Consider the following 27,329-nt stretch of genomic DNA (forward strand, 5'->3'; position numbering starts at 1 on the left):
TTTATTTTAGTGGAGCAACTAAGAAGCACGAAGACCGAAAACAGTGTGAGGAGTACGTATCGTATCACGATGACGAAGTGAATTAACGTCCGTAAGTGCGTTCATTGATTTGTGTACTGTGAGTGTTTTTAATGTAAGCTATCAAAACGCAAATTAAAGAGCGAATTAAGTCAAGTGCACATTATAATTCATTTATTCTGCGCTTTGCGGGCTCACTTGAAATAAAATCAGTGCTGAAACACTCTCTCACTTTACATCGAAACTCAGTCGCGTTTATGATCCAGTAGTTATTTAGATAAAATTTGTAATCCCGGGAAGAAACTTAATCATGTTTTGTAAAAGTTCTCCAAAAAAAGTAATTAAATATTATTGAAAAGTGTTGATTGTTTTCGGAGATAGGACACGGAGTGGGATAGTGCTTTGCGTGCCGCATAGTATCTTTGAACAGTTACTAGTTCACCTTGCTGCCCTACTATCTTTGATATAAGATCCAGAAGTGTTCTGTGGAACGTCTCATTCGGAATACAGATACTCGAAGAGTTACAACAGAAAGTTTCCCTCAAGTGCATAGAATTCAGTTTAGCACGTAATCGTTTGTTACAAGTGGGTAACTTGGTAGTGTTTGTTCACAGTGTGAGTTGGAAATTTGCTAAAAGTCCAGTATTAAGTGAGACTAGTTGAGCACATCAGAATTTCTGCGAGGATAACATGTTAATTAAATAAATAAATTAATCGTGGTTCGCCATTTTTTAATCTGATTAGTGCAAATCATTCCACGGAAATTCAAACGCCCCGAAATTCCTTTCACTATAATAATTTTCGTGCACCGACTCTTCATCGATTTTTTCGCCGCCAGCTGAAATAAGGATTCCGTTCTGTTAAAAAGGTAATGCTTATTGGGTCAAGGTACCAGAGCGTCCTTGAACTAGATAAATTACGTAGACATGGTTATAGGAAAAGATTGCACTACTCACAAACGTAGTAGAGGTAAAATTGTTCCAATACTCAAAAGGATTTCGCATTAATTCAAAAGGACATAAATGTGCTGGGAAATGAATTTGAACATGAATGCATGTATCTAGGAGTGTGTTGTGAATAGTGCAGACCCGTTGACCAACTCAAAGTGCATTATTTCAATTTTGTTTGTATGTTTTCATGTTGTATTTTCTTCTATGTGGTGAAAAAGGAAAAATAAGGAAATTTTCTACATAACTTGTGATTGGCATGGTTCATTTTAGAAATGTTAATGTTTAGTAAGCATTTGGCAATACTTGTGGATAAATCTAAGATACTAAGGTCAGTAGTAAACATGACACCATCGCCTAAAATGTACATACATACATGACTTCTCTGGCTCCCGGAACTCAGTTTTATATCATAGATAAAAATAAACTACATAATTATAATTAAAATTTTGAAGTTTCTACACTCATATGAGTATTGAAATCACAGGACGGAAATTGGCACAAATTTTTTTTCACCAGTCGTGTGTTTCCAGAAACAATGTTTTTTCAACATCCTGTTAGTCTATAAATCGTTAGTTAGTCGACATATACGTATATGGTTACCATTGACCATATAGCTGAGGGCTTGGACATAAACAGGATACGTGAGTAAAAACCATCTTAAGTTACGAGCGCTCCTCGATAACGGTAGCGAAGGCCCTCAAAATGCTCGCTTTCTCCAACTCGAGCGAGAATTTCAACGATATATGTAACTTGGACATTCTGGATCTAGCGAAGTAAGATGCTGGGACTCTGGAGAGTACTACTTTCCACTTGTCACACATCTAAAGTCACACAGTAAAGAAGAATGCTCTCTAGGAGTAATTACAGACAGTTCAGAAGAGCCATCCTAAAGATGACAATGTTGTCGTGATGGATGATCTGAATGCGGATAGTGTGTGATGGGGAAACACTTTGACGACCGTAACGATAATTGTGGCATATTCTTTGAGCACAGAGCCTGCCATAAGGTCAGTTGTGTTTCAACTGACCGGCACAGCAGGAGGAATCAGATCGACCACTTTGCTATCAGCAGTAGATTTAGGAACTGTTTCCTGGATATACGTATCAAAAGAAGCACTGACATCGAAACGTAAACGGAACGGATCACCATTAGATAGCCATGATCATCAACGGCGCAACAACCGGTATCCGGTTTAGGCCTGCCCTAATAAGGAACTCCAGACATCCCGGTTTTGCGCCGAGGTCCACGTTTCGTTTCAGGCTAGGTCTGCCTCGTCTTCTTTTTCTACCATAGATATTACCCTTATAGACTTTCCGGACTGGATCATCCTCATTCATACGGATTAAGTGACCCGCCCACCGCCACCTATTAAACTAGATTTTATCCACAACCAGACGGTCATGTTATCGCTCATAGATTTCGTCGTTATGTAGGCTACGGAATCGTCCATCCTCATGTTGGGGGGCCAAAATTTCTAAGGAGAATTCTTCTCTCGAACGCGACCAAGAGTTCGCAATTCTTTCTTGCTAAGAACCTAAGTTTCGGAGGAATACATGAGGACTGGCAAGATCATTGTCTTGTACAGTAAGAGCTTTTCGTTCGAGCGGAACAGTTTTTGTAAGCTGAAATATGCTCTGATTGTTAGAGGGGATTCTGGACGGTGTTGTTATTCGAGCTCGGAGCACCTTGCCAACGAAATAGTGATCCGAGTCTATTTGGGCCCCCCTATATGTTCTGACATTCATCAAGGCTGAGAGGTTTCGACGTTCAATCAGCACGCGGTCAATTTGGTTGAAAGTGATCCCGTCTGGAGAGGCCCACGTTTGTTTGTAGACCGCTTTCCGCGCAAACCAGGTACTTCCAACAACTATTTCCTCTGATACTGCTAATTGAATAATCCGCAGTCCTTTATCATTTGTATTTGCCTGAATACGGGCATCATATCTGGGACAGGCTTCGAGGATTCGTTCTACTGCCTCATAGAAGGTATCCTCCTCCGACTCTGCAGTCTCCTCTGTAGGGGCGTGAACGTTAATGAGGCTTATATCTCTAAATTTGCCTCGCAAGCGCATAGTGCATAGGTTTCCGCTTATGTTTTCAAAGCCGAGAACAGTAGGTTTAATTTTTTGGCTGACTAAGAAACCTACTCCGACCACATGGGTTACTGAATGGTCGCTATAATATATGGTGCAGTGACTATTCTCCAAGAAACCGGTCCCTGTCCAACGCATCTCCTGTAACGCTGTTACGTTAACCCTATATTGGGACAGGGTATCGGCTAGCTGCTTGGCAGCTCAATCTCTGTACAGGGACTGCACATTCCATGAGAAAATGTGTAAATCGTTATTCCGTTGTCGTTGCCGGGTTCGTCATTATATTATCTGTCCGGTCTGAGGCTCCTGTTGTGGCTTCGTAACAAGTTGTTTTCCGTGTAGGGTTGTCAGCACCACCTAGCCCCCAACCTGGAGGACCAGTTGGTACAATTTGTCCCGTTTTTAGGCGGAGAAGACTCACCTTCATCCTTCTCCGTCTACAGCTTTTCGTTAAGAAAGAGCTTCGAGCGGTCACCACCTGGAGGTGGAGATAAGGTTTGGTAGTAGAGCTGTTGGTGTTGGTTCAGCAGGCGTTACTCAGGTTTTATGTTCGATCGTGGGTACTACGTTTCGCCCGGGACCTATACTACCCTTTGACCACCCAATTGAGACGTCAGCAGATATCGGAATGGGACATATTTTAAGGTCTATATTTCGTATAAGATTTCAGATTTTTGGTTTGGGTAGTTTTCGAAAATGAGTCCTGTATCACTTTAAGTGCGCACATTTTAATTACTTACTCGCGCATTTTGCAATTGATGTCAAAACTAATATCAGTTGCGGAAAGTAATCATCGGGGTCTTTCATTTGATGCCCCACATGACTATATACGATGAAAAAAATGTACATCCCACTTTGCATGTATGGGTAGCCCCCCTTTAAACTGCACGTAAATTTATGTCTCTCACCGTATGCGTGGGATTTCATAGTTTCCATCTGTCCACCAAATTTCGTTCGGATCGGTTTAGTCGTTCTGGAGGAAAGTGCGTGTGACAGACCGACAATTAGACAAGGAGACAAACAGTGAATCGATTTTAATAAAGTTTTGTATTACACAAAACATTAAAAACGGATGGCCTGGGCTTGAATATTAGGGACACATGCTTGGTATGCGCTTATATTCCAATAACTTTGCGGAAGGTAGAAGTATGGAATATGTGGTCGGTGTAAATCCCTATATGGAGCGTAACCGTAATCCATAACCTACCTGCTGCCATTCTGATCATCACGTACGCCGCCAAAGGCTTTCATTAGTTATTGTCTTAGACCAGAATACTCAGATGATATTGATGTAAACTTGGAGTTTCAGAGTAACAGTGACGGTCGTTCTCCATGAGAACATTGGCGCAAAGCAACCTCAATTTGATGTTAGTATTGAAATAGTTGCATTTCCAGATTTTGGACAAAATATGGAGGCAGATTTAGCTTTGCTAATGCGTCAATCGACATTAAGTTTGGTGCCGGAATCACAAAACAACGCTTCCTTCCAAATAGGGAAAACCTACCCTGAATTTCCTGAAAAGGCATGCGCATAGCATTCCATGAGTTGAAAGCAAACATTGAGAACGCTATATGTGAAAAGAAATTAAGTTTGGGCGCGTTTATGGATATCAAAGGAGACTTCAATTATAACTTGTTCGCAGCGATTTGATGAGTAGCAAGGCGGCTTGGAATCGAACCGCAGTTGATTGGTTGGATTCTGTGCATGCAGAAATGGAAGAAGATTCTGTTTTTTCTGGAAGGAATTTATTTATTTATTTAATTAACGGACAACAAACAGATAGAATTCCAATTAATTATTGTCCTCAGGAGGAGGAGGAGAAATCAAAAAACTTATCCTACGTTTAAAATTACTTAAAGTAGGGAAGTTAAAAGGACCAAGCTGTTTTGCATTATAATTTCGGCAAAGCCTGGGAATCGGGGAATGAAAATAGACTTCGAGCTCCGCGAAGGGCACGTTGAAAATATCAGCGTTACGTGTGTTATAAGACGCACGCGAGTTATTAAGGTGTTTTGGAGGTTGTCTCTTCTGTTTTTTAATTATGGTTTTTTGGTCATGGATACCTTATGACTTCAAACCAGAAACATCACATCCAGGAATAATATGAACGAAAAGTTTTGCAGTGTTCTGATCTTTTGAAAATTGGGTGCTTTCTTAATAACGGGTTTACTATATGCATACATCCACAATAAAAATCTCGTGGCTAGGCTAAGATTTCTTGAAGTAATGAAAACTGCATTGTTCAGGGCACCCAAAGTTATCCTAAATTCTATTCACACAGTCGAATGGAAGAATTTTGACATCTGGTGGTAGACGAACATTTTTTGAAAGAACCTGAGGTTCCTAGAATTCTAATTCTCTCTTAAGAAGAAGATATAAAAACCCTAGTAGGACTTCTAATGGAGTACTGTCCCTTAGATTATTATCTTGCCAAATGCCTGCGGATAAAGCGAGTAAAGATAATAGGAGTTAGTACACTCTAATCATGAAACTTCAATGAACCGAACTAGGGGAATTTCTAAGAGCATTAGTCGGATGTTCTGGAATGAATCATCGGCACCGATCGATGCAAGCTTAAAACCAGAGACGATTGAGCGACAGCGGCTGCTGCTCTTCTTGGTTTGGACAATGCTACTTCATTTATTTATTTATTTATTTATTTATTTAATGAGGACAATACACAGAAAGCAAATTTCTTATTACATATTGTCCTCAGAGGGAGGAGCAAGTAAATGGCATATTTTGCGCTTAAAGCTAGAGAGGGACATAGAGTCAAATGAACCAAGCTGTAGGGCATTGTAGGACCGGCAAAACCTCGGGATCGGAGAGTGAAAGTAAATCTCGAGCTCGGCGAAGGGCACATCAAAAATGTCCGCATTACGTGTGTCATGAGACGAGGCGATACGGAGAGTAATATCCGAGTTGGCGGGGGGACTTTTCCCTTGAGACAATATGCAACGGTCTTTCAGGCTGAAGTTTATGTGATCCTAAGTGCGACAATCTGGATGATTGACAAGCGATTGAAGACCAGGTGCATTGTGATATGTAGCGATAGGCAAGATGCATTGAGGGCGTTCTTTGATGACTTCAAAATCGTTCAGGATTCTAGATTCAATACGGTTGAACTACTCTGGTTGCCAGGTCATTACGATCTAGAGGGAAATGAAATCGCAGATGCCTTAGCAAAATAAGGTTCAATTTCCGCCGTGCTCGGGCCGGAACCAGCAATTGGAATGCCAGTAGCATTGGCTAATGCTACTATTAAAAACTGGGAACAAGCTTCCCATAAATGCTGGTGGCAGAGCCTTGATGCTGGTGAGCACACCAAAGTTTTCCTGTCAGAACGAAACAAATATACCGCAGTTTATCTCGTTGAAAAGCAGGAAGACTTCCAGGGGTATTCTAGGCATACTGACTGGCCATAATTCACTAGTTGGATATATGTTCAGAATAGGGATTCTTTAAGATGATAGGTGTCCATCCTGTAATGAGGAAGCGGAATCCACGGAACATTTCCTGAGACCAACATCAGATTTTTGGTGCTGATGTGCTCCAACTGCAGCGGGTAACATCACATCCACTAACGGAAATCCTGTGATACATAAATGAATCCCGAATATTTCGTTAGATGGGGGAATCGAGTACAATGGACTAGTGGGGTCTGAATATTCAGAGGCTTTGCATCTCCCCCGCCTCGTCCCCATACACACACAACTCATGCCGCGACATAGACATGGGTTGATGAGGTAAACGGACTTAGCGCCAGTAGTATGTCAAGTGACATCAAGTTCGGTGTTACTAATGAACAATGCTTCCTAACAATAAGCGAAGACGCTTTACGGTTTCGTACCAGGGCAGAGGCAACTCTCTCTCTCACCTCTCGAATTATATTGAACGTAAATTTGGTCCCGGATGGATGCCCGTGGCTTTTATAGCTCGGCCATTTGAGTGGTATATGGACATAAAGTTGTTCCTTGGTTGGTTGGTTGACGAGTTCATTGCCTTCCCCAGGGGTTAAATTTCGTTTCTAGTAGCTTGTGGTTGTTGGACTCAAGCAAGCAATTAACTTTGACACATGAAACAATCCCGTTTACCCTTTGAACTACTTTATATAAATGTATTTTACTAGCAGAACTGAGGTGTTTCATGACAGAAGGCATTCCTCGAGTTTTTATGCCTGAAGTAATGGAATCCGCTATGACATTAAATAATTAAATTAGTTCAAATTAAATACAAAATTATTATTAATAATTTTCTATGCAACAAAGGAATAGTAGGAAAATATTTTGTAGATTGGTTAGTGCCCGGTGAAAAAAGCGAAGATTATATCTTTAACGATTTCCACATATTTAGGGTTTCTATAGGAGAGCTTGGTAAAAAGTGTTTCGGGAATAATCAGCAGATTTAGCAAATCGCATTCGGAAGTCATTCTTTTTCGAAAACGGCAATAGAAAAAAACACCTATTTGATGGGCAAAATGCAAATCTAAAGACAGTAATTGTAGAAAAAAATATGACTAAAGATGCAACATTAAAAGTGCATCACAGTGTCCTTTCAGATTTGAATAGGTTCTAATAACGAGGCCCGCTACACTTCATGGTACGTACATTTCAGGCACCAACTCCTTCCTAAGTGTAATCTTGCGGTGTTTCTAGCGCTCGTGCTTTTTTTTCGCGCTACACGTCCGTGTAGCACTGATGGGGACAACAAGTGGTTCCCAAAGTATCGATATATACGAATAAAATAAAAAATACAAGCGGTTTTTCGCAAAAATAGTGTAATTATTTGAAAAATTAACTCCCTTATTTAATAGCTGATATCGAAACTTGGGCCAGTACTACTTGATCCTTTTCATTTGATATCCCAAATGACTATATTCTGGTATGGGGACCCCCAAAAGCTTGCATTAAAGGAGTTTATAGACCACACACCCTCACCAAATTTCACGGCAATAAGTTCAGCCGTTTTCGAGTGAATCGAATATGAAACATTGCCAGAAAGACTTACATTGAGTCGATTTTAACAAGGTTTTTCTTTACATAAAATCATAAAAACGAAGTAGGTCTTAGATTGAGAGCAAGACAGTGGAAATTCATGAGATCCTCTCTGCTCAGAGAATCAAGTGTTGGTGTCGAATGTTTATAATGTTTTACGGTGATCCTACCCCCAGGGAAGAGGCAGCGTTTAATAAATTAAATCCATCATCATCATCATCAACGGCGCAACAACCGGTATCCGGTCTAGAACTACCTTAATAAGGAACTCCAACATCCCGGTTTTGCGTCGTGGTCCACTAATTCGATATCCCTAGAAGCTGTCTGGCGTTCTGACCTACGCCATCGCTCCATCTTAGGCAGGGTCTGCTTCATCTTCTTTTTCTACCATAGATACTGCTCTTATAGACTTTCCGGGTGGGATCATTCTCATCCATACGGATTAAGTGATCCGCCCACCGTAACCTATTGAGCCGGATTTTTTCCACTACCTGACGGTCATGGTATCGCTCATAGATTTCGTCATTGTGTAGGCTACGGAATCGTCCATCCTCATGTAGGGGGCCAAAAATTCTTTGGAGGATTCTTCTCTCGAACGCGGCCAAGAGTTCGCAATTTTTCTTGTTAAGAACCCAAGTTTCCTGAGGACTGGCAAGATCATAGTCTTGTACAGTAAGAGCTTTGACCCTATGGTGAGACTTTTCGAGCGGAACAGTCTTTGTAAGCTGAAATAGGCTCTGTTGACTGACAACAACCGTGCGCGGATTTCTTCATCGTAGCTGTTATCGGTTATGATTTTCGACCCTAGATAGGAGAAATTGTCAACGGTCACAAAGCTGTATTCTCCTATCCTTATTCTTCCCGTTTGACGAGTGCGATTTGATGTTGTTGGTTGCTTGGTTTTCGGTGCTGACGTTGCCACCATATATTTTGTCTTGCCTTCATTGCGCGCCGCCTGCTCGATCTGGATGAAAGTAGTTTGTACGTCCCCGGTCGTTCTTCCCATGATGTCGATATCGTCAGCATAGGCCAGCAGTTGGGTGAACCTAAGGAGGATCGTACCCCTTGCATTTACCTCAGCATCACAGATCACTTTCTCCAGGACCAGGTTAAAGAGGACGCATTATAGGGCATCCCCTTGTCGTAGACCGTTGTTGACGTCGAATTGTCTTGAGAGTGATCCTGCTGCTTTTATTTGGCCTTGCACATTGGTCAGGGTCAGCTTAGTCAGTCTTATCAATTTCGTCGGGATATCGAATTCTCTCATGGCCGCGTACAGTTTTACCCTGGCTATGCTATCATAGGCGGCTATAAAGTCGATGAATAGATGATGCAACTGGTGTCCATATTTCAGTCCAGTTTTTCCATCGCCTGCCGCAGAGAGAAAATCTGATCTGTTGCTGATTTGCCTGGAGTGAGGGCTCTTTGGTATGGGCCAATGATGTTCTGGGCGTATGGTGCTATCCGGCCTAACAAGATAGCGGAGAATATCTTATAGATGGTATTCAGCAACGTTACACCTCTATAATTGCTGCACTGTGTGATATCTTCCTTTTTATGTATGAGACAGATAATGCCTCGTTGCCAATCGTCGGGCATTGATTCGCTGTCCCATATCTTGAGCACAAGTTGATGAACCACTTGATGTAACTGGTTGCCGCAATATTTAACCAATTCGACTGTAATTCCATCGGCTCCTGGCGACTTTTAGCCGATGAATTGCACGGATTGTTTTTCCTATATTTAGTGGTGGCAGTATTTGTCCGTCGTTTTCAGTTGACTGGACCTCCAACTCGCTGATGTTCTGGTTGTTCAGTAGCTCATCAACTCATTGCTCCAATATGCCCATTTGTCGGAAATCAGATTTCCCTCTTTGTCTCGGCAGGATGAGCATCGAGGTGTATAAAGCTTCATCCTGGTGACTTGTTGGTAAAACTTCCGCGCCTGGTGCGGTCGCTCCCTATACTTGTCTAATTCACAGACTTGTTGGTTCTCCCAGGCTTCCTTTTTCCGTCTGTGATGTCGCTTCTCCGCTTGAGGAGTTCGTGATAAGTCTCTGCGGATGCCCGCGTTCTTTGAGAATGCAACATTATACTGTATGCAGCATTATTCCATTCCGTTGCTAGCTTACATTCATCATCAAACTAGCCGTTCCGACTCCTTTTGCGGCTGGGGTCAAGTATATTTGTGTTTCATCTCCAGGATCTCTGTTGACTGGGGTTATTGCGGCATCCATTCCCTCTTATAGGTGTCGCGGAGGCCTGTGTTGTAGATGGCTTCAGTGTTCACTCTCACCTGATTGTCAGAGGGGATCCTGGGTGGTGTTGTTATTCGAGCTCGGAGCGTCATGCCAACGAGGTAATGATCCGAGTCTATATTGGCCCCCTATATGTTCTGACATTCATCAAGGCTGAGAGGTGGCGACATTCGATCAACACTTGGTCAATTTGGTTGAAAGAGGTCTTGTCTGGAGAGGCCCATGTATGTTTGTGGACCGCTTTCCGCGCAAACCAGGTACTTCCAACAACCATTTCGTATGACCCTGCTTATTGAATAATCCGCAGTCCGTTATCATTTGTATTTTGGGGTAAGCTATGGGAGCCAGCGTATCGCCTGAATAGGGGCTCCTTTCCTACTTGGCTGTTAAAATGCGCGAGTATGATTTTGATATCGTATCTGGGACAGGTATCGAAGGTTCGTTCTACTGCCTCGTAGAACGCATCTTCTCCGACTCTGTTTCGGCTGACTAAGAAACCTACTCCAAGCATATGGTTTACTGGATGGCCACTATAATATATGATGTAGTGGCTCTTCTCCAGGAAACCGGTTCCTGCCCAACGCATCTCCTGTAACGCTGTTAGTTCAGCCCTATATTGGGACAGGGTATCCGCTAGCTGCTCAGCAGCTTCATCTCTGTACAGGGGGCGCACGTTCCATGAGAAAATGCGCAAATCGTTATTCCGTTGGCGTTGCCGGTTTAGTCGTTGTGTAATCCGTCCAGTCCGAGGCTCCTGTTGTGGCTTCGTAACAAGTTGCTTTCCGTGTAGGGTTGTCAGCCCTACCCAACCCCCAACCTGGAGAACCAGTTGGTACGATTTGTCCCGTTTTTAGGCGCGGGAGACTCGCCTTCATCCTTCTCCGTCTACAGCTTTTCGTTAAGAAAGAGCTTCAAGCGGTCACCACCTGGAGGTGGAGATAGGGTTTGGTAGTAGAGCTGTTGGTGTTGGTTCAGCAGGCGTTACTCAGGTTTTATGCTCGATCGTGGGTACCACATTTCACCCTGGAACCTATACTACCCTTTGATCATCCAATTACGACGTCAGAATCTTATTTATATGAAACTTGGCATGCGAATGCGCGATACTATTCTCTAGGCCGTTGCTTTTAGTACTTCTAGGATGAACGTAAAGCCCCCTTTACGTTCAGTCAATTTCTAAAAGTTGGTAATATATTATTAGTAAGTTTATTTGAGCAGATACTAGACTAGATACTTTTTAACCGCCGAGATTTAAGTAATTTTTCTCCGCGAGCTTGGATTGTCTTCAGCTCTGCTGCAGGGTATCCGTATTATAGAACCGCCTAGAAGCCTTCACGGCAAATTAGGGACACTCTCATAAAAGAAACAAATGTGGTTTAATAGCATCAATTTATATTCTTAGACGATCAAAATGGAGGCATTAATACTGATCTTCCATGTTGCCTTATTGATAGTTTCCGCCAATATAATTATAGATATTTCGGATATTTAATACTGCGTGACTATTTCTTAAAACAGTCAAAACTACTTTTCACGTTTAGTGTGAGAGTTGTATTATATAATTCTACGGCACAGTTGACCATCCTTCAATCCAATTAGGCCATGCAACTCTTACTTGGCGTTTGAACATGCATTTAAATGTTAATCTCTTCCTCATGACAAAAAATTGATTCACAAAAAATTGTGCTAACTTGTAGCCTCGCATCAGAAACAACGTAAACATTAGTTGAACATGTGTGCATGCATCTGTTTATATACTCAGCAGTAAAATAGTACCTTCGTTCAGCCCATCAAGAATTAGCAAAAATAAGTTGCAATTGTAGCACCGTGCAGCTGACATTGAAAATGCCGCACCCAAGCAAAGTGCCTAGCAAAAATGGCAGAACTACCGGCCTTTTCTCATGTGTCTGCTTAACTCGGTGCCTATAACCCATGAGGTTTTATTACAACACCACAACATTTCTCTTATTTACTTTCTTGTTTGTCTACCTGTTTAACACGCTGGTCCACTTCTTTGAGAGGTGCGGTATCAGAGGTTACCGCCGGAAGTTTAGGAATGCTGAGACTCATGGTGGTAACGTAATTCTATACCTTTGACGGGACAACCTTGTAACTCCGGGTCTCTTTCAGTTGGGATCTCTCGGTTGTGTGCATGTCTCAATGAAGTAAGTAAACTAGTGTGCAATCAGATGTGAAATCACAGTTATTCGTCATCACTGGTAATTTTTCCGTGGTCCAAGTTTCTTATAGACGTGTTTGCACCAGTAACGTTTTTACCTTCAATTTCTTAATGTCCGTTTTAATCTTGAACTGAGAGAAGCTTAAAGAGATCCAAGGTCTAAGTCCATATGCGAGATTAAGTTATACATGCAGGAGAGGTTTCTGTACTTAGTTCGTTCAGACGTAGTTGCTTTTCCACACGAATGTATCTTTTTAATGGTCTCATGGATCAGACACACAATGACGTTATATAGGTTTGCCAAAGGTGGAAGAGATACCCAGGTGAACAAGCAAGAGACTTCTTATTTGTGACCAGCATTTCTTCAATAATAAAAACCGGTGAGGCTCTCTATGTTTTCCGTCAGTTTGATTTAGATCGTTCGCATAGAGACTTGATTCGGCGGATCGTAGTTAGGTGTAGGCCGGACAAACATTTGTTGCAGAAGTGACCATCAATCGGTATTCAAATTGATGATTGAAGTAGAAGATATTTAGTGAAATTTTAGTGATATTGACATTGAACAGATAAACATATCTAAACGGTGCATTTTTATTATCATAATTTAAATTTTCGAGTTTTGATTTTTTATTTGAATGGTCGTAGTGCATTTATAAAACACCTTAATATATTCAAATTAGTGAAGAAAGTTTCCTGAGATTTTATGAGACATGCTTGAGATTCAAAATTGATCTTTGACATTTCCGCAGTACTCTAATTGAAAGAGTACTTTGGACCTTGACTTGGTAGCCCATTTCTGGTCTTTGAATTCTGATTCATTAAGAGTGAAACTTGTTTCTTGTTGTTTTGAATTCTTGACATTCAGGTGTATCTGATCTCGATAACTTGTCTCCTTAATTGTTTATTTAAAAAATGAATCAATTTGGCAGTTGGAAAATTTTCTTTGTTTGAAACTGCTTTTTAACGATATAATCACACTGATTGACATCGAATCGAAACGTCCGATTCCCTGAACGGCATTTCTCGGCTTTAGAATGCTAAGTAGGAAGAAGTGAACATCCCTCTGTATAAATATTAGCTCATTGTAGTGTAAATATGTAGAGGAATTTATTTTATCAATCACTTAGTTTATTGCTAGAATCAATGTTGGAATTATTTAAAATCTCATCAATTCGCAAATATCTTTTGCAGATTAGGCTCATCAGGGTATATATGTAGATACGTTTCAGTTCACTAGAACAATAAGATTAAGGTGAGGCGATTCTTGGTTATCTATTCCCATTGACATTGAATCATTGATTTCTTTATCAGATATTCTGGCAAAAATTGATGACACAATAATTGTGTTTCATAATGAAGCCAAAAATTAATAGTATCTGCAATCTATGATAAGATAGGACATTCACAGCCGATTGACTTTGATCTTCTTCGTCAGTTGAAGTTCAAAGGTTCATTTCACGTTGAAGTAGAAATGCTTCAGCTAAATTGGTGTTGTCGCTGTGAAAATTGATGTACCATACTTAGTTCAATTAGGTATATGTGGTTAATCATTCGGGTCATTGCTACTGCAAAGTAATTTATAATGTAGCCCTTACTTTGTAAGGTTTGCTTTATTAAGCCACTAAGGTGTGCTGACTTGTATCTCTTGGGATCCCTAGAGATCCCGGAAAATCAAATAAATTTATCATTTTTAAATCGAGTTATCAATCGGTACCATTGAACAGCAACTGCTGTAGTCTGAATTCATTTCCCTAATTTAGATATAATAACATATTTTATAATAAGCTCCATTGGGTCATACTTCTCGGTCGGAAAGAAGTTTCATATGGTTTCGAATGATTACACTGGGGAATACATTTTTATTGTATCCATAAAAATCATAAGTTTAGCTTAAAAAAACTAGTTTTTTCTTACAAATTCAAATTTTTAGGTGTTTATTTTCCAATGTTCAATTTAATATAATAGAGTAGAATGTTTTCTTGGGTATCATTCTTCAATACTCTCGTTGTATCTGTGTTCTTCCGGAGGAAAATTTGGTATGATTCTTCAGTAGTATTTCTAATTCAGCACCACTAATAACGTTCTTTCATCGTCTTTATCTTTTCTTCAGAAAGCGTTCAGTCTGCTCGTCACTTACAGCTTGAAGGATTTCGGGATATTTAAATCACCGGAGCACTGTGCATTCTAATTTGATTTGGAAGGGTGTTTTACCCTCTTCATGGTAGAGTCTGTATATTGGGTCTCTATATATAATAGATCCCCATCATGTACAGATGTTTTTGTAGCGACCGTTTATTATGCATATCATTTGTAGTGTCAGGCTATTTTAATCTGTCGTTCATCCTGTAGTTTTACCTTTCTTTACCTGCAACTTATTCAGTAATTAAAAAAAGCGACTGACGTTTCGTCCAGGGCATAGGCATCAGACGCTGCCTCACCTCTGTCCCGGGAGCAGTGTGACCGAAAGTGACTACAGGTGGTAATCGCTTCTTTATGTATAAGTGCAAATACCATATGAGTGCGAATTACATCCAAGTGAAATCCGCCTTATATCTTCGGACCCAAACTAGGCCCAAGAAAAATTATTTTTATTTGAGGATTGAGGGAGTCCTAAATCCGCATGCAGTTTATGTCGGATAATTCCTTGTTTTTTCGGTTATCATTATGATCAGAATTATAAGATGGATTCTGCTCGGATATATGATGAGGTGTCTTTGCCGTTGTGACTGTAAAAACGATCGTGAGAGATTTGTAAACTTCCGTAAGTTTCAGCACCTCGTCTTTGGTGGTAAATGGTTCGAGCGAAGGACTTGCCACGAAGTCAGTTTCGACTGGGTGGTGACGACTGTCTAACCAAATCAAACATATCTAATGCCCCCTCGTTTTTGTTTGCTTTCTCTGCCCTGGACGAAACAGTCAGTCACGTTTTTGAATTTTCGGGTGTTTAGCTCAAAAAAGAGGAGTCCGTGGACCAGAAAGTTTCTTCCCAATTGGTCCGGTCCGATATCAGCTGAATAGGGACTTAGGACTCCCTCAATCCACAAACAATTAAAAATTCACTTAGTAATATCTCCCGTCGATGGACTTTAAATTTCACATTCGCATTGTTCCCAGATCTGCGGGTTTACTGAGTCCAAGTGTAGATTCCGACCTCGATTTTAGTAGCCAGGGTTTTTAGTTTAGATCTGGTTTGGGGTAATGCGTTGACTTTTAATGCTGCCTGACTGTCAGAGAGAAGATAGATGCTAGCACTTTCGTAATTCCTCTATAAAATTTCTCTGAAACACCAATTTATTACCTCCGCTTGAAAAACAGTAATATGTTGACCTAAGGATTCTGCCATGTCGTGCATCTGTTTGCTCCATGCATTCCAGGCCCAGTTCTATCTTAGATCCCTCTCTGATCACAGTATGGTTCTCTTTCTAATAATTCCAGACCTCCCTCGACATTGGAATTGAAGCAGTATTAAAGTGACGTAGAATCACTACCCATTAACAGGGTAGGGCTTGTGATTACCTTGGCGATTCTGCTATGCTGTTCAACTAAAGTTTTCACGCTGCCAGTCATGATTTCTATTATAAGACCCAAGGTCCAACTGCAGCAGCATCTCCAAGATAAAGGTGGATATACTCATCATAACTATCGAAAAGCCAGTTGAGTCTTTGGAGCGTGGATAGTTTCTTGACAGCCTGCCCTGCTTTACGTTTGATCAACGTGCTCGGCTTCATCACGACTTCTTATATCGAGTGTACCAAGTTTATTTTTAACCCCCTTCGCTTACCTACGCTCTCTTTGCGGCATAAATATCCGCTTATTCTTGTTAGACATATGCTTGACATATCTGTTCCAATTTAGCTTCGTATCCAGGATCATTCCTAGATACTTTACTTCATTCAGAAGTTCAAGCTTATCCAGCTTTCTCTTCAAAGCCAGAAGATTGTTTTTTTTGGATTTATCATAAGATTCTCCCGTACTTCCCACTCTTCCACTTGACTCAAAACTTGTACCAGCTCTGAGATCATTTGAAAGAGTTTTTTCCGATATGAGTATGGTAATGTCATCAATATACCCTTGGGCATGATTCTCCAATTCGTTTAGTAAAACTAGTAGTTCATCCATTAAAAAGTTTCACAGGGGCATATAGCCCAGGTGACCCTAGCTTTATAGATTTTAGCTAGATGTTTCTCTAAAAATATAATTTCTTTCTGCTAAAGAATGAGACAGACATAATCTGAACCAGATGATTTCTACGATCCAAATGGTTTTTTCCCCTACTTTACCTAATTCAATTTCATAACGAGTTCGCGAGTCTCCATTTGCTTCCACTAGCCCTTTTTTTCAGAATTTCGCACTTATTTCGTTGCTGATTCTTATTTCAGAACTTCGAAAATGGATTCTTGGAGTTACCTACCTGCTAGTTTGTATATGTGCTTCGGCGGGTTTCTTCAGTATTTCACTGAGATTAACTGGGTTTTAAGCTAAAATTCTTTTGAGTTGCATTTTTTTGCATGTTCTTACAGAATGCGCTGCACTTTATACTCTATTAAAGTCGTCCTGCTTGATTTTGATTCCTATGGCTACTCTTTGTGTGCTGGCGTTTCCTTTTGAGCCTACAGCTATTGTGCTTCCAGTTTCTGGTATATGGGTTAAGATATACGTTTTCTGGATTGTAGTAATTGCTACAAAAAACAACCTGGCCCTTCTTTATGCCTGGAAAACATGTCTGCTGTTATCTTCTTGAAAGATAAAGCAGAGTAAGCAAGAATGAAAACTTGAAAGCATGGCCTTTTCTATTTAAAGGCAAACTGCTTCATTACTCCTTGATTAGTTGTGAGACACTAAGAAAATGTCCTCTCCTTAGAACAGTGTGCAGGGTGCTAGGAATTGGATGTCCCGCGTAATAACGTCCGCGGCAAGAACACTGGGGAGTGATGGTGCATCCTTGATGAGCACCGACGGAACCATGGAATGAGTGTGATGTACTAACCACATAAATTTTGCTTTTCGCATCGCGATATAGCAATTCAATCCAGGGTATCAGTTTCTCTTACACTACGTGCTGTCGCAATAAATATCAGATGATTTTTTGTGGCATACGATCAAACATATTCTCTAGATCTAGGAAGGCAATGAGAGCGAGCATGCTTGATCAGCCGGGCTGTGTATATTGTGTCAGCAGCTCCGTACTTTTTCATAAACCTTGGTTGACGGTAATTTAAACGATGTGGCGAATACGTCAAGATTGCTCTCAAAAATCTTTATGGCATGGGGTATAAACCGAGTCGGATTTGATCAAATTTGAACATTCTGGTGGACTGACTTTCTCCCACGATGGAATGGTTATGGTTCCTTGCTAACGACAGCGAGAGTGTTGGGTCAATTTCTGTTTTCTACTTGCGGTGGTGCATGAGTGAATTCCTTCGTTGAAATCTTTTCGAAGTATTCCTGCCATCTGCGAGTCACGGGTTGGTGGTTGGTAAGTAAGATACCAATCTTATTATTAACATACCATAAGTGTTTGAGTGAGCTGGTGCCTACTGTTAACCAGTCGATACAGGTTTCTCTCGCCGCCCGGGGAGATCATTCTGGGTTGCTCGGATAGCAACTCTTGTTGCATGATTCACATTCCACTTACCGGAGTTGATGCCTTCGAGGGATCCACAGGCATCAGAAAGGAGGTTATCTCGCATGATGAGCTATTTCATAGATGTGGTTTCAAAAATAAAAAAAAATGCGAATAACTTTGGGTGTATGAGTTCATGCAATTAATTACACAAAAAAAAAAACCCTAAAAATAGCTCCAAGTAGATAATGCTAAAGACTTCTTGCTTATGGTTGCATCGCTTCGATTCATGTGACATAAACAATTTGAAAAGATTCCTAATCATTAAGTAGCAGACTAAGCTCGGGCTATTGTCAAGTGAAATTATCAGTGATTGTAAACAATAGCCGCCTTTAAAATATGCAGTTAATCTTGGTTTGTTTTTTATCAGATCAAAGTCATAATCATTCTTTAAAATATATAATATAATCCGGGTATGGGCACTAGATATTCACATGTTTAAAAAAGGTAGCTTGAAAGAATCCAAACCTTGTGTCGCATCTCACAATTATGAGCTGTAAATCCTATCATATTTTGAATTCAGCAAAACCAATTTAGTATCTTTTATATCATTTTCAAATCAATTTGAAAATAAACGAACGATTTGTTGGCGATTCTGCAAGATCGAAGGAGTAATTTTCAGATAGCTTTGTATGCTGATGGTGCGATGGGTAAACTGGCTTTTCGATTTCGTGTCCCGGGTTCGAATCACGATTGCCTAGTAGATTTTGTGTTGGCTTTGTGTTTGTCCCGCTGCTTCAGACTAAACACAGTCTCATTGATACAAATGCGGATGAAAAATTATAAGAAAGCAGAGACCTTGTGGAAGCCTTATACTCCATTAAGGAGTGGAGGAATATGAGCTCAATAAGTAATTAATGTACGAACCTCGGAATACACTGTTTATGCTATGAGGGAGTTTTACATTAAGGTGCAAAAGCCGGCAGGGACAAGGGCTTTCAATGTTTGGAATTCGCCCACCAAATTTTCTATCTGAACAGTCTCTGTATTTTTTGTTTCATTGAATTTAGTAAATGTCACAACTCATTAAAAATTTCGGAGTTAAGCTAAAAAAAACGTTTCCAAAGTCTTTAGAAACCACTCTTATTTTCCCCAGAAGCAATATTCTTGAAAATTATCGTCAATTCTATTGAATTAATTCGACGTCTTTAAAACGTTCGTTTGTGAAAATTTTCTTCAGATTTGAGAGCTGCTTTGCAATTGTGACCATTTTCTTTACGAAAATCTATGTTACTACATCTGAAGAAGCTGGTGGTCTGGGATCATCTGGTCTATCATCAGAATTGGTATTTAGAAGCGAAGTTTTATCTTCTGCATATTTTTTTATGTTTGGTTTGGAAACAGTTTAAAATCGATATTGATTTCGGCGCACCTGAACATGGGCTAGCTTTTACTTAATTGGACGACAAAAACCCTAACTGAGTTCGCTAATAGAAAGGATTCACTCTAGTTAGCACAATATGCCATATCGTTCTGTAGTATTTTCTAATATAGTTTCATACATAGTATATCTGCCCTCATCCCATTAGGTGATCGAAAAATTTGATATTCAAAATTTTACACAAACTCTTTAGGGAGTCTTGTTCTAATATAATAAGAAATTCACTTAGAAACAACGCTGACTAAGGAAACCAGTTTGCCAGTTGATTAGTCTAAAATATAATAAACTGCCCATCAATGATAATTTTTGGAATTCAATAGGATATTTTTATGAATGTTTTATATTATGTAAAATACGAGACTATATCCGTATGTGCCATTTCAAAAATTGATTTCAAAGATCCTAGTTTAAAAAAACGTTTTTGACTTCCGAGGTTTGGGAGGTGTATCGAAATTATGCCTGTATTTCGGAGCATTGTGTTGAATTATGTTGACTAATATTTAACAGGTTTTCCGAGATATTATACATCTGGTGAATGAATGTTTAGCACATTTGGTCTAATATTAGCACTTCTAACATAATCAAGTTTACTCAATTGCTACGACAAGATGTATTTTGGAACTTAGGTGAAACGTGCTTTTGTACTACATGATGTTTGCATAATCTTTTGAATTATGATACTGTGGTTGAACTCGCTTTTCAATTAAATTATATCCTATATCCTATTATGTTCCTATAAAAAATATTGACAAACTGAGAAAATTAATAGACGCGATTATGGAAAGTGGAAGAAGAAGCGCGCTGTACGTGTTAAGAACGTTAAGTGAAGTCACTACACTTTACGGGTTTTATCAAGGGTAAAAATTCAACTAGCTCCATTAGAGTGTAATTTGATTGCAAACTATCATACAAAAACTGTTTCCAGGAACAATATCACAAGTCCTGAAGATTGTTCTGGGTGCGACTGGGTGGATCAATACGATTTTGATAGATACATACATTCTTGTGTCACGATGATAGAGGCCGAATTTTGGTAATAGTAGGAAATTTCTAGCACAAATCTAAAGGCTTCGTTACTTATACATTGCTGGAGTTCTAAGAACTTAGAGGGGGCGAAAACCAATCGAACAGGGACGCCGTCGTTTGAAAAACCCGTATATTATAATATTTACATCAGAGGACTGTGCTTGTGGACCATATGATTTCTAGACTCTTCTTCAGGAAGACAACTACGTTGCAATACAAGATAGAAATAGTCATCAAACGACTTCATACTTTTTTGAATTATGGATATAAAATTCTTCAAAGACCGATGGGGGACGGGGACATGAATGTAGATTCCGGCTCAGTAGTGCTTTCTGAAAATCAGCGGACGAAATTAGTCCAATTCTCCTAAAAAATAATTAGATATACGCCATTCGATTGGCAGCAGAAGAATGTTTGCATCAAAACTGGCGATGTGGGACTAATGCCAACTTTTGGTGTCTTTCTTTTAACAATCACTATGAATGTTCCGAAGGATGAGATCACAAGGATTTATGTAGCTGAATAGGAAGATAGGTACCTGATGTCTATCAGCGCCCGCTAAGAGGAGCCTTATTAACGTTATGGTGCGCCATTTTAACGCCTTTAATGCCTTCTAAGACCGTGACTGTTGTGTGAAGTGTAAGGGGAGTAGAGTTCGGTAGTCTCAGATCTTCACCACATCGTAGCATTCACTAAGGATTGCAGCCTTCTCACCCTGCGGCTTGAGGATCTCAAAGATTGCTTTACCTACTATTCATGAATTGTTTAGGATAAGTGAGGGATCCTAAGTCCACAACCACTTGTTGTTGGACCGGACCAAATGGAGAGCAACTTACTCCCACGTCTCTTTGGTCCGCGGATCCCTCGTTTGGGGCATGCCACCCAAGCATTACAAAAATTATAGGACAAACGGTTTCGTCCAGGGCAGAGGCGCGGACCAAAGAGACGTGGGAGTAAGTTGTTCTCCATTTGGTCCGGTCCAACAACAAGTGGTTGTGGACTTAGGATCCCTCACTTATCCTAAACAATTTATTTAGCTTTAGCCAGCTCAGGCTCAAACTATTGGTTTCGATTGGATATAATTCGCACCCTTGGCGTGTTTTCCTGAATATATAAAGGAGCGTTTTTCATCTGATGCCATTCACGGTCACTCTGCTCCCAGGGCAGAGGTGAGGCAGCGTTTGAAGAGTTGCCTCTGCCCTGGACGAAACCTTTGTCCTATAATTTTTACTATTCATGGCCTAATTTTAGCCAGTGTTGGCTCAATGCAAAGGAAGTGGTTGAGGGATTCTCCCCCTCTCTGCAACTTGGCGTTGGGAATTGTAGGGTATGCCAAGTCTAGTGGTCCTCTATAGGCGTAATCTTGTACGCAGTGCACGCCTTTGACAAAAAGCTTTTGCAATTGAGTCCTGTTAAAAGCGGGCCAAGTCCTCCTTGATTTGGTACAAATGGTCAGCCCTCGCCATCTGAAGCGGCTGCTAAATAGAGCGAGTAGACTCCAACCCTCACAGTCGCCAGTGGAATGCAAACTGCTCCACCAAGCGACTGCCTAGAGCAGAGCCCCTCCCCCCGCAGTCTGCTCATTTACCTCTACCTTTCTATGACCGAGAACCCAGAGGAGTGTGACTTTGAGCCTGTCATACAGAATTTTCAACACGTCTCTGTCCTGCCCCACCGGCCTGGAGGATATCGTATTCTATCATAACTTTGCAACACGTCGCCAGTCCGCCAATCTACTCTGGTTGGAAAATTCACAGTAAAATTGTAAAGCTCGGCTTGTGTGTGGCGTAGTCCGTTGGGAGTGCCGGAGGTGCTTTATCTAAAATGTTACTATGGCGGTAAAGAGTAACTGTCCGACATCCGAGCTTACCTAATTTTATAGCACTGCATGTTGCAATGTATTCAATGTGGAGGTCCAGGCGGAAAAGGTGCAGGAGTGCATTGGGGGCATTTACCGGATGGGACTATAGAGCCCCAGTAGCACTTGCACCTCCTTTGAGTCCTGTTAAGCTTATTTCTATTGTACTTCTTACTCATCGACTGCCACAACACAATGTACGTAAAATTGGAATGAAGCACAGCTGTGTACATCCAGAGAATCATCCTCATTTGCTTACAAAGGTCGTCTTCCGGGCGTAAAAAGCGATACAGGCCTTTTTAATACTTAACCCCATATCCAGTCTCCAATTGAACTTAGAATCCAGACTTAGACTCGGGTACCCTACATTGGTGAAAAAACCAGTCATTGCTCAGTTAGTTGCAGGAGGTGGAATTCACATACCCATGCCCACCTGCGTTTTTGTTGGATTTATGCCCTGATCATGCCCTTTGCCTTCACCAAGTCTACTTGAATTGGCAGTGCAATTATAAGTGGCGAAGTAGAAAAGAATGCACCATTATAATGAGCTTTTGGTAGGCTGCTTAGTTTAACCTATCCTCCATAAAAAAATCAAAGTGCCTATATAGTTTAAAGCGTACATTCAATCGGTTAAAATCTGGTTAAAATTCTTACCACTCTAGGAAGAAGTGTTCTTAAATAAAAACGAGAGATCAGAGTAGGGTTTTTAACTGAACTGTAACCGTTTTTAATGAAAAAAATACACGTTAAAGATATTAATGAAAATTTTATTTTGGATTGAAGTACAATCGAAAATGTCCATTTTGGAATATTACAAGAAATTAAATAAAGAACAAAATGGAATGTGACAAAGGAATACAGATACTACCAACTTGGGATTTCCTCCAGGACAGAGACAACTCATCTTTCACGCGCTCGGCTATGGCAGCAACATCATCGATGTGGTTTCTAGGTGTCATTCGCTACCTTTTATATATGCACAAGTACAACATTGGACGAATCATATTCAGACGAAAAACTGCCTAACAGTTAAGGTCTGAGCCAACCGAAGCATAACAGAAAGATGACACTTAAGGGGTATTCTCAAAAACTACCCAGTCAAAAAATCCAAAAAAAAAACTTTTCGTACAAGAAGGGTCGACCATCTGGTTTCATACCTTTTGCAAATTGGGTGCTAGCCCAAAGAGATGAGTGAACTAAAATAAGTGAGTGAAAGTTTCTCCCCAATTAGTTTGGGCAATACTCCCTCAATCTTAAAACAAAAATTAGTACAGACATCTATGATGACGAAGACCGCATTTGGGGGACATTAATTGCATTTGGAATACTTGCCTCTAGTTTCTTGACCCAATGCAAAGGTAATTAATCATAAGTGCTGATTTTTAAAATTGCAGTGATATCTCTTTGATCTAGCAAATTCTTCTTTCCCTTAAAGGACTATGGGTTTCTCATTATAACCATTAGACTATAAAAGGGAGATTTTAACCCGAAATTATTTTCTTTGCTTTGTTCAGTAGCGAGATTGGCTCGTGTAGATTAGATTCGTTGCTTTTCTCGGTCATTGGCTTGTTCGGGTGGAGTCGAGGGGCAAATCCAAATCTAACCTATCAACCCATCGCAGTTTCGATCGTTTTCTATTGACTTCGATATTCAGGTCAATCTTTGATAGTGAGTTCTCATTCGCGGAGACTACATGACCATCCCTCCGAAGACGACTCTCTGGCAACTTCTATACAACGAGTGCAACCCCATATCGATCGCGGATATCCTCATGTCGAACGTGATCATAACGTATTATACGGCTAATACAATATAACTTCTCTGTGTCCATTACCGCAAGGTTCATTTTTTTGCTAGCCGGCCATCACTTAGAACAAAAGAGGGCAATATAATATACGATATTGCGGTAGATTTTGGATTTGGGACATTCCTTAAGTGATCGCAAAGAACGCCAGTTATGGCATTCCATTTCAACAAGGATGCGTTGATATGCGAAGAAATTTCATGGTGCACTTAAACCACTCAGTTCTCGACACGTCGCTGCTACTGACAATGGTACCATCTTCTTCATTATGATCGATCGGCAAAAAGTTTGTTTTATTCAGATTCAATGGCAAACCATCCTGTGTGGGGCGATCATTTCACTTCTGAACAAGTTGCTTTAAATCAATTTTCCCATGAGACACTGTGAAAACACCATCTGCATAGAGCGCGTGTAGAATGCAGGATGTTGGATATCTAATATGACAGTCTCTATGACAAGAACAATGAGGAGTCAGAGTGCTCCATTGATATTTGTTCGAAGTATCCCGTTCTTTCCATTAACACAACAGAAGTGGTCCTGTGTGTTCTGTATCTTTGGCAAGTCGATTTTAAGTGTCAGTAAAAACGAAACGATCGTCACCTATATTCTTTGGTTACCGTGTGCCTTTCGCTGAAATAAACCTTGGGATCATTCGCAGTTATATGAGTATTACATACCCTGTTGCCGGCCATGATATTGCCTGGGATTCACTTTGCAAACAAGCTTGACTAATGGGCCAACGGTCAACGAAAACTGACAATTTGGATGGCGCGGATGATGCTTGCGTTATTTCCTAGTTAGTTGCTTTCTTATGGTGTTCACTGGATGGAAGAGGAATTTAGAAAAAGCCCTTTGCCATCATAATACTGAGCACATTCATGATGTCATTTCTTTCGGCCCTGCCTTATTGGTATTGGTATTGGTATTGGTATACCCATACTCATTTTCTCAACCACCAATTCCTTTACCGCGTTTTACTACGTTTCGAATTTTACCTAATCGTAATATATTTAGGTCATAATATGGAGCCCCATGCTGAGAAGTTTGCCGGAAGTTGTAGGTCAAAGTAGTGTCTTTCCCATAAATATACTCCACGCTGAGACATTGACTAGGCTAACATATTTAATGCACTACGTGTAAGGTACAAAGCAGCAGGCACCCAAATTTTCTTACATGAGATATTCACAAAACGTCCGTTACCTGAAACGCCAAATTTCCGATTTCGAGCTTGTTCAGAATATTGTGTCATGTGGGGTCAGATGAAATGTCGCGATTAGTACTTTACTAAGTAGAGATCAAAAGGTGCAAACTTATGATGAAACGAGAGTTATTTTCAGAAAGTACTCTACTGAAAAAAATTCATCAACATGAGGGGTAGCAGATATTCGGATACTTCATGATTTTGGGTTTGTGTGCTTTATCTAGATGCATTCGATCGACAGTGAGATTTATTTTAAATACAAAAAAAAGAATTTTTCAGAACTTTTGTAGACTAGTTAAAAGCTTAAAAATGCAGTTTGTTATTGAAAAATTTGCTGCAAAAAGTGACAATGAATGCTTAAAATCTGTGAAAAGCACAGACGTTGCAGAATAATATATTGTGAACTGTACTACCAACTATCAAAACTCGAATGCACTAACTAAAAAAATTTACTCATGTTAACCACCACTTCCTTCAATTTTCTGGATAACGAGATCATTTCGCTACAAACCGTTGCAATTGATGGCTAGTGAATTTGAGAAAAACACTCTGCAACCTTGGCATAAAACCCTCCTAAAAATCACGAATCCAATTTCTTACTCATTATCAAAGTTCAAAACCAATGCAAAGTACCGATCAACCTTGGCATGGAATCGTCATTTAAAAATAGTTTTCATGTGCAACGGCTGAAAATATCGAACCATGAACTGCATATTGTTGAGTAGAAACTTTCTGTTGTCAGTCATTTTTAAAATTATTCGAGTTGAACTGACTTTTTCTAACAAAAAAAAGTGAGTGGAAGTCTATCGCCGATTTCGCAATCAGGATCTATTCATATTTGAATGAAGTAGAATTAATTGGGTTCAGCAAACTATGTGCGAACATATTGATACTTGATGCTCTGGATATTGTCTTCATGGAACAAGTTTCTTTGAGTATCTTTTTTCCATAATTTTATCATCATTTTTATGCGTCATGAATATTATCAATGAAACCGGAAGAGATCAAGAAAGCCGCTGGCATTTTCTTCCAAAAACATCTTGCATTTCTGATCGCAAACAAGTTTATTGGGGAGAGAAAAATTAGCCTTCATTTCAGTCCCTGACTCATAGTTATATCTTAATAAAAGTTCAATGCATATACTTACATATAAGGCACTATCAGGTCGTCAGATATACTTTTAAAGTTAAACCTTGAATTCAATGTTTTCCTATATAACAAAGTACAAGTTTTCAACCTTACCGTAATTGCTTTTGAACTTGACACCATCTCAAGTATCTTCAACAGTGGCCATCAATCTTTTTCAATAACTTTTATTATAAATACATAGTAATGGGCGATCTTTGTATCTATAGTTCGTATGCGACTTTAGGGTTAATACGAGTAGAGGTTTTTCGCTTTTATTCAAGTTTGTGGATATTTGTCTTCAATAGGAAAGATAAAAAGAAAGATTTCTCACATTCACTGTCGATTGAGAAGTCTCGAAATTCATTAATTTCAGTGTCAAGGTGTTTTATACTGTGGTTTTTTGAAACGTTTTTGCATCAAATGCAATGTTGCTATCCGCTTTTCTGTTATCTACATAGCGTATATGTAGGCGTGTAAACGAAAAAAGTAACAAATTATTTGATATGTATTTTTTTTTGTTTTCAAAATAGAGGTTTGTTCATCTAATTGTCAGTGAGGGAAGGGTGTGTAGATTATAATTGTTCCAAAGTGCACAAGAGAATAACAAACACAAATCAAAATGAGTAAGTAATTTTTATATAAGTGATCATTATTTTGTATTTGTACAGATTATCACCGTATACTCCTTTTATAATTTGCCTCAATATTACTACTAATTACAGATCATTAGTTTAAGTTTTTTGTAGAGTGTAAGAGAAATCTCACTTAGTATTTTTGCTTTAGACTATGTGTTTTTTTTAGTAAATCCGTTCGGA

General features: G+C 39.9%; 1 protein-coding gene across 4 annotated transcripts in view; it reads left to right on the plus strand.

Moving 5' to 3' along the window:
- Positions 1-332: 332 nt before the first annotated feature.
- Positions 333-27,329, plus strand: part of LOC119650693 (alpha-tocopherol transfer protein-like) — a 60,056-nt gene continuing 33,059 nt past the window's right edge. Inside the window, exons 1-2 of one of the 4 annotated variants that reach the window (XM_038053670.1) lie at positions 12,859-12,993; positions 27,045-27,137. In XM_038053670.1, the coding sequence (XP_037909598.1) occupies positions 27,134-27,137 (4 nt within the window). In that variant the 5' untranslated portion in view covers positions 12,859-12,993; positions 27,045-27,133. Of the gene's footprint in view, positions 887-12,858; positions 13,077-27,044; positions 27,138-27,329 lie in introns of those variants that run through there. The other 3 variants (XM_038053669.1, XM_038053671.1, XM_038053672.1) reach the window with 3 other exon arrangements.

Source organism: Hermetia illucens, chromosome 3 (genome assembly GCF_905115235.1).
Source record: "Hermetia illucens chromosome 3, iHerIll2.2.curated.20191125, whole genome shotgun sequence".
Lineage (NCBI taxonomy): Eukaryota > Metazoa > Arthropoda > Insecta > Diptera > Stratiomyidae > Hermetia > Hermetia illucens.